Source organism: Halyomorpha halys, unplaced genomic scaffold, assembly GCF_000696795.3.
Source record: "Halyomorpha halys isolate HHAL.00 unplaced genomic scaffold, Hhal_1.1 Scaffold261.1, whole genome shotgun sequence".
NCBI classification, from domain to species: domain Eukaryota; kingdom Metazoa; phylum Arthropoda; class Insecta; order Hemiptera; family Pentatomidae; genus Halyomorpha; species Halyomorpha halys.
This window is the reverse complement of record NW_027116513.1, coordinates 945,002-954,065: the sequence shown is the minus strand read 5'-3', so window position 1 is coordinate 954,065 and position 9,064 is coordinate 945,002. Positions and strand designations below refer to the sequence as shown.

Genomic DNA, 9,064 nt, shown 5'->3' with positions numbered 1-9,064 from the left:
AACACTATTTAGTGAGAGTGTAAATTAGGATGGCCGAAATGTTGTACTATTGATATAATAAAAAGTGTTGAGACTAAACAAGGATAGCATTTGATTTATTTAATAAATAAATACCAGTCTCAAGAAATTGAAAAAAAAATTAATTAAAATTAGAGTAAATTTCAAAACGAACATAAAAAGCATACGACAAAATTAGTGTTTTTAATATTTTTTTTTTCATGATTCGAATATCTGTTGAAGTTTGGTGGAATTCGGAACTATTCAACTTAATTTCCCAAAATGCGATATCCAGTTATGAGGTATTGTATACAGTAGCGCCTTATTTGGTTTCTGAACGCTTCAGTGTTTGAAATTCTCTTGTCAGGATTAAATAATCGATAAAAGATAAAAAGTTAAGTGGTGCTATATATGTGAGATAGTTACAGAAATCTGATAATTCAGTAGCAATGATTACGGTCCTCCTGTGTACTGTGGCCGTGGGGAACCTCGTCCTGGGGCAGAGCCCTCAGGTCACAGTGTCCCAGGGCACGATGAAGGGCCAGATCTTCAAGTCTAGGGAAGGAAAGGATTACTACGGCTTCACCCGGATCCCTTACGCCAAACCACCTGTTGGAAAGCTGAGGTTCATGGTAAGTTCTCTCTAGTATTTGCTACAATTTCATATATTTGCTTAAAAATATGTTAACTACTATTTCTAGGTTATCCACGCCGTAAATCAAAAAAACTTCTTTAAACTAGGTAAACAAACAAGGTAACAAAGTTTGTTTCATCTTCATAGTTGTATGTTCAAAAAAACCAAGCTTAAAACTCGTCGAATTTTATCAGCTATTACCGCCAATTAAAATTATTTCTGAGGTGATGGTGGGAGGTACAGTGAGAGAATAACACAAATAAAAAACACATTAGGCGTGAATAAATCAATTAAAATCTAGTCACTTAACTTTATCGGTATATATTTTTTATTTTATATACCATGAAAATAGCTTCCTTTTAAAAGTCAATTCATCAAATTTTGGAAAGTTATTATTTAAAAAATATTATAACAGCATATTAAGAAGATAAGTCATAATATTATTTTTAGCACCTAATCAAGAGAAAAAATTGTAATTTTAAAATAAACTAAATAGGTTTTTTCAATTTTTCAAAAAAAACCAATAATTTTCAGGAGTGGATATAATAACTTTTGATAGACAACTTTTCATTTATAAAAAATTATATTTATTACATAAATGTCTTATTTATAAAAAAAAATTATATATCTCAGTAATAAAATTGAAAAATTCAGTTAAAAATACTTAAACTAAATTTGTATTTAATATTTATTTGGTACTATTTTTATGACTTTCCCTTCGTTTTTCCTCTTTTCATTTCATACCTTTTTATTATATTGAAATAGTTTAATAATGAGAAGATTGGTGACCGAGGATAATATATGAGAAAATGTTTGGGGGTGCGGTCGGAGAATCACACAAATAAGGTTAAAAACTTGTTTACTAGTATATCTAGCCTTTGTAAGGGCTAAGAACAAAAAACAAGGTAATAACGAATGAATAAAAGGATATATAGAATGATTAAAGTAAACATATTTTTATAAAACATATTTTTAGTTAATTACATGTGTAAGTAAAAAATCATAATTAATGAAATAAAAATATAAAGTTATATAATGCAAAGAAACAACGAAATATTAATATTTTTATTTAATAATATTAATTTAAAAATTTATGGAGTTATGGAAAAACACAGATAGAAAGGAAATTTATGTAACTAATGAAACATGTAAGTAAAATATTAGAATAAAGAAAAATATATATATTATACATTTTATTATATTTTTCTTATATTTCTTTTTGTCAAGAAATTGTCATATCTTCTATTCACTCCCTTGTCTTACTTAACTATATATTTTTATTTCATTAATTGTGTAGTTTTACTTACATATTTCCTTAGTTACATATATTTTCTTTTAAATTATTATTATTGAATTAAAATATTCATATTTTGTGGTTTCTTTGAATTATATAACTTTATATTTTTATTTCATTAATCATGTTCTTTTACTTACATAATTGATTTCCGACTTCTTTCATTACATAATTTTTATCTATTTTAATTCTGTTCAATTATTAATTTATTCATTCTATATAATATTATATTCATTGATTGTTATACTGTTTTTGTTCCTGATGAAGTATAGAGATTCTGGCCGAAATGTTGGCACCTGTAAATAAGTGTTTTTATCTTATTTGTGTTATTCTTCCCCAACCATCGTATAATATGTATTATCCATGGTAAACTATCTTCTCACCATTAAACTATTTCTATATAGTCAAAAGGAACGGAATGAAACGAGTAAAAACGAAAGGAAATTATACAGACTATTTCAAAAATAAAATGTTTCCTCTCGAAAGGTGCTAAAAATAAAAATTTCGAACAAAAATGTTATTTATCATCTTAAGATGCTACTATAATAATTTTTAAATAATAACTATCCAAACGTTTATTAATTGTTTATTGAAAATTAAGCTAATGAAATGTATTTTGGCGCTATAAATAATAATTAATTTATTCACGCCTAATTGATAGACTTTTCAACTTGCCGGTTACTCAAGACTTGTAGAAATGTTTGGTAAACTATAGATGTGACAAGCGTATCAATATGCTTGTACGTTCTTGTGACTTTTATCGGCTATTACAGTCCATTTACAATATTTTCATTATAAAAAGGAAGAAAACAAAGATAGGCGAGATTAAAGGAAACGTAAATATCAACAAAGTAGATAGTACAAGATAAAACTTCATAAAAATAGCACTACATAACCTATAAATTCAATTTTTGTTCTAGAATTTATATCACGCACTTGCTCAGCCTCCACTGGCTCATTGCTAGTGATGCGGCGAGAGAGATACGCTGGGATCTTTTGAGCTCTGCTCTACCCCTCACACGTGGGGAATAGAATGGGCTCATGGATCGATTCAGTCGATTGAGTAAATATTGTAAATAAGAGTTTAAATGCGACTAGAGATTATTTTATTTTTATAATTATTTATTTATTTTTATATGCACATAGTTTGATTATGTTCATTTTCTTTATCCTTATGTTTGAATATATTTTAAGAGATATTTTATTTATTTTTATGTACTTTTTTTTCTTTCATTTATTTATTTATTTTTCATTCTTATTTTATTTTATTTTAGTATGGATGTGATCATTCATCACTATTACCAAGTGCCTACAATAGTGTGGCAGATTGTAATATCTATCAATAAATAAAGTTTTTTAAATTAACAAAAAATTTTAAGTAAACAAACATATAATGTTTTTATAAAGTTATATTTGTGCTTTGTTAAATAAAAATAATAAACCACTAAAGTTAACTGACTAGATTTGAATCAAATTATTTCCACCGAATCGAAATAATTTCAGAATATTTAATATTAAATTCGAGTTGATTATTTGATACGATAGTTGGGGAAGTCCTTTAAATAAAACATAAAAAGTACAAATATTTATCTACTAGCAGTTCTAAAACAAGGCTAACTGAGCACAAACATGTGAATGCATCACAAGTGACCTTTGATTTGTGCCTAAAAACCAACACTCCACAGGTCGACCACAAATTCAGGTCAACATACTAATCCCATAGTACAAGAGCCCAATAGAAGAAGAAAAGCAGTCATTCACCCCAATTTTTGATCACTTTATAAAAGTAAATATGTATAATTACTAGTCAAAATTGATGAGCCTGCCAAGTACACGTAGGGGGAATAAAAAATGGCGGCTGTTTCCAAACATTAAAAAAAACCTACTTTTTTTCATTCGGAGCTCTATATATTTAAAAATATTTACAATATTTGAAAAACTAATAGAACAAAATTTAAAGTAGAGTAAATTTTCTAAAATATTAGCCCTAATAGAGTTATTTACGTCCAATAGTTCTCGATATATACCCTTTTAAAAAGCAACATTTCATAAAAATGTATAATAGAAATATCAGAAGTTAGTAAATTTATTTTGAGAAATTTATATCTCAAAAACCATTCGATGTACAGATTTCTATTAGCACTCAAATTAAAACTAGATTAATGTACGTATATAAGTAATAATAGTTTTGGTTATATTTGCTAAAATAAATTGATTTATAGTTGTTCGGACAAAATTTCATGAGCAAAATTTATATTCATATGCGAATATCATAGACACTACTACTCCTACAAAGATAAACGTTATAAATTACTTTATAGTACATTTAACTAGCTTTAATTTGAGTTCTGGCAGACATCTGTACGTCTTATGTTTTCTGAGATATATTTATTCATAAATCAAACTTTTTATCCGAACAATTAGAAATAAACATTTGTAAATTTATTTTGTTAAATATCATGAAAACTCCTTGGAAGATTAATTTCATAAACTATTTTATAGTACATTAAATTAGCTTTAATTCGAGTGCTAATTGATATCAGTTCGTGAAATGTTTTTTGAGATATTTAAATTATTAATTCAATTTAAATTCACTAACTACTGATTTTTAGTACATTTTTTATGAAATGTTTATTTTGAAAAAGCTATATCTCGGGAACTATTGGACGTTAATAGCTCTAATAGAGCTCTTATTTTAGCAAATTTACTCTATTTTAAATGATGTTTTCTTTGATTTTCAATTGTTGTTGGTAGTTTTAAAGATATTGAGCTCTGAATGAAAAATTAATTTTTTTTTTTACGTTCTGAAACAGCCGGCATTTTTTATTCTCCCTACCTATACTCTGCAGACTCATCAATTTAGACTAGTAGTTATACCTAGTTTTCATTTAGGTTATCAAAAATTGGTTGAAATAACTGATTTTTTTTCTCCCAGGCTCTTGTACTAAACTCTTGTACTATATGTTTTAGGTTTATACATTTAAAAAAAAATCAATCCAATCTCTTCTATCATAAATATTTAATTTTTTTGTTTAATATATTTTAATCATAACGTAAAATTCAATGATTAGTACTCAAAAAAATTAATCATTAGCCTTATCTGTAGTGTTTAGTAGCTAACCTTGGAACATCAGGCTGTTGAGGAACCGTAGTTACGAAACCTGCTGACAAATCATTTTCTTTACTAACCAACATTGCAACACTTTGAATAATTCCAATCACACTTCTCGAAATATTATTCTCAAAAAAATAATAACATAAACATAATGAAGTATGGTTAAGTGGAACAACAAAAATTTCAGACGACATTTAAGTCTTTTTTACGGTTTCTTTTTCGCAGCTTATAAGGTTTTCACACCTCTCCATCCTCTCCGAACAGTGTTGAAACTTTGTAACTCGATATAAAATTTGTTTGTGTTGGAGTGCCTTCTGATGATCTATTGTTTCTCTCAATTTTTTGTGGGAAGGAGGGGGAGCTTTGTGTAAGTGATAATAAATTGCATTATTTTCTTCACAGATTTCGGAGAAAGCAGACAAATGGACTGGTGTATTGGACGCAACAAAATCAACCCCGTCTTGTTACCAGATGAACATATATGCAGCAGGCACACCAACTTTAGGTGAAGAAGATTGTCTCTATCTCAACATTTTCACGCCCAATGTAAGCTCAGATTTATATATTTACACTATGTTTTAAAAGTTTATTTATATGATGAAATTTATCAACAAAAAAATTTCCAAACTTCATTAAATAAAACCCCTACCACGTCACAAAGATCTCTTGGATCTTCCTGGAGGTTAGTTAATTAAATAATCATAACGCACTATGTCTTTTAAGGAATTCTTAATGCTTTCAATATATTTTAGAAATTACGTAAACATTTTGTCGTAATCTTCCCCGAGGAGGAAAACCTTTATTAAAATACTAAGTTGTACGGCCCAACTTCATTGGGCTGCTAGTCACACAGCATACTTATTTTAGTCTAATATTTTTAAGCTTACAATAAGAGGGCCTAACCAGGTATACAATAATAATTATAAACTTCAGTAATATATATTATAAAAACATGACCTTTTTTGTCTTTCTTCTTCTTTTTTTTTTTTTTTTGTTTCATCTCTTTGGTTGTTTTATCCTCTTTTTTTTCCTTTTTCTCCTTCTTTTTCGTTTTCTCTTTTTCATAATTTTTTTTCTCTCCCTTTCATATTTTGATTTCAACCCAATGTGCCTTTAACAGAATAATGGATAAAATAGTGATACAGATATGAGATGGTATATGAAAGATACTTAAGTAACAATTATAAATAAGAAATATTAAAAAAAACAACTTCTGCAATGAATCGAATTATTCGGTGGCAGTTTCATGACTTCTAAAACACGTTTTTTTGGATTTTCCGAAATTGTCACTAATAGTGGGCCCGGAGATCCTGAGTTCGAGATTGTAAATAATTTATTTTACATTGTTTGATTATTTTAATTTTATTTATTTATTCTTCTATTTATATAGAGATCTTTTTTATTTTTTTCCTTTTTTATTTTTGGTATGAATGATAGGGGAGAAGGAATTATTTAAAATAAAATACAAAAGAAATAAAAGAAAGTAAAAAAAATGGACACAATAAATATAATAGATAAAGAAGAAAGACAAAATAAATATAAGTACATTTCATTTAATTATAATAATTATACTAATAAAATAAATATACGAGATGAAATAAAGTCATATTTTATCTATTATAGTTCCATTGGTTATTTAAAATCAACAAACTACCACTTATTATGTAATTTAGGAGTTTTAATAATGAAGTATGCATGTGATATAATTTTAATTTTAACATTTATCCAATTCTTGGCTCATGAAGATATAATAAAAAAACTCTAAAATACTTTCAGACTACTGGAAAATATCCTGTTATCTTCAGTATCCACGGAGGTGGCTTCAATTCCGGTTCTGTTGGCTATTTCGGCACGGCAAAGTATTTTATGGACGAAGATGTTGTATTTGTCGCTCCAAACTATCGACTAGGAACTTTTGGTACAATATTATCAAATTATCTTGTCATATTCCATAGTTACAAAGGTAATATATACATTTTTTCTTTTTTAAGGCTTTCTCAGTTTGGAAGACAATGTAATGCCTGGAAATATGGGTCTTAAGGACCAAGCACTAGCATTGGAATGGGTCCATAATGAAATTAGTGCATTTGGAGGGGACCCAAATATGATAACCGTCATAGGTGAGAGTGCTGGTGGGGCCTCATCAAACCTTATATGTGAAGCTCCAAGAACCAATGGTGAGCTATCGTTCACAAATATTATTAATTATTTCTTTTTTATCAATTAGAATAATGTACATTAAATATAAAATATATGGTTAAACATTAAACTGTATAATATCATTGTTTTCAGGTCTCATCAAAGGCTGTGTGTCTCAGAGCGGAAACGGGTGGGCAGCTTGGGGAATCTTGAGACCTGGAGAGTCAAGAAGAATGGCCTTGAACCTGGCAAAAGCAATCGGTTGTAACGAAACAGGAGATCTACTCAAATGTCTCCAGGAAAAACCTATAGAACTCGCTGGTAACAGGTCTTTAGTGGTAGATGTAAGTACGCACGAAGACTAATATTAGACCCGGCTTAATTTAATCAAATTACACTATTGGCTAGATTCACGCTTTACAGAAGGTTTTTATATTCTAGAACACTACGAGAATACCTAGTCCATCTCCAGTTTTGGAACCTGTGAATGCCCCCGGAGCTATTCTGACGAGCTGGCCAACGTCGGCAAACCATAATTTCCCCTGGATCGTGGGAGTGTGCCAGGATGACGGAATGTTGTTTACTGGAAGTAGGTTAACGATTTAAACATTAATGATCATTCTAGTGATCAATATTAGCGTAGTAATCGGCTTATGTTATCCATTGAACGCCTATCCAACCATAAGAGTGTGTCAATATTCATTTCTTAGAGCCATCAGGAAATAAATATTGACTGATCTAGGTGGGAATCGAACTCTCAATCTTCTACAGTAAGTACTCTGGGACCTACGTCCCAGAGTGTCCAGCCACCCTTTTATTGCTTTTTGACTATCAAGGGCTTTGCTATTAAGTTCCTTCAGGTATATTTATTCCTTAGCAATCCCGAGGGATCGTTTTCTTCTTTGTTTTTGATAAGCTTTATTACAATCAGATATGACTCATTTTGTTCTGAACAAAATTAGCTCTTGTTGTCCATTATTTCAATATCATAGGCTGAATTATTCCTATTTGGGGAACTTATTCAAGATCCAAACGCTCATAGAGTCGTATATTTCTGTTTTTCCTTTTATTCATAAAATTATTTGATACTTTGTATTTACCTATTATTTTTTATTGCTAATAATGAAAAATTGTATATTTTTTAAAAATAAAAATATTCATGTAAATAATCAAATGATGATTTGGTACTAGGAAGATGAATAAAATTTATTATAACTGTTTTTATTCCAGCCTACGAATACAACTTGACTAGCGAACAAGAGACAGACATTTTTATTAATACCTTCAACAACACTATCATCGCACAACTCGAACTGCAGAACAAACCTAACGAATTCCTCAGAGTATGGGAGAGGTTTTTCAGTAAAGGACTTGAACCTTTGAGAGCTATCCGAAACGTAAATATTATTTATATTTTACTAATTATTAATTATTATATTCACATTTAATTATTTATATATTGGATCTATAATTTATTGCAGTTCTTTACTGAATTCTTATTTCTTTACCCGAGCTTGGTGGCTTTAAATAAACATCCTGGACCGACTTATTTCTACGTTTTCAATTACACCGGAGGACCTCAGATGTTCGTTGGTGATAACGAAGCTATAGGTATATATTGCAATATTTTGTTAATATTGCAAAAATTTATTAAGAAATTTGGAAATTAATGCTATTTTATTAAATAAAAATCATGCAATTTGCCTTAACTCAGAGCAAATATAATATCATTTAGAGAATTCATTCGTAGTATAAATAGGGAAAAAATACAAATGATAAAAATAGTACTTACACAATTAGGAAAATAAAATAATAATTTAAAAATAAAATAATTAAAAATACATGAAAAAAAGATATAAAAGAAGTAAAGTGCACTGTATTGTGA

At 28.6% G+C, this 9,064-nt stretch overlaps 1 protein-coding gene across 1 annotated transcript in view; it reads left to right on the top strand.

The window, feature by feature from the left end:
- Positions 1-425: 425 nt before the first annotated feature.
- The window catches only part of LOC106680412 (juvenile hormone esterase), a 10,429-nt gene continuing 1,790 nt past the window's right edge, over positions 426-9,064 (top strand). The window contains exons 1-8 of the mRNA XM_067053281.1: positions 426-629; positions 5,443-5,586; positions 6,817-6,958; positions 7,032-7,217; positions 7,333-7,523; positions 7,621-7,768; positions 8,410-8,576; positions 8,661-8,790. Of these exons, the coding sequence (XP_066909382.1) occupies positions 447-629; positions 5,443-5,586; positions 6,817-6,958; positions 7,032-7,217; positions 7,333-7,523; positions 7,621-7,768; positions 8,410-8,576; positions 8,661-8,790 (1,291 nt within the window). The 5' untranslated portion in view covers positions 426-446. The remainder of the gene's footprint in view (positions 630-5,442; positions 5,587-6,816; positions 6,959-7,031; positions 7,218-7,332; positions 7,524-7,620; positions 7,769-8,409; positions 8,577-8,660; positions 8,791-9,064) is intronic.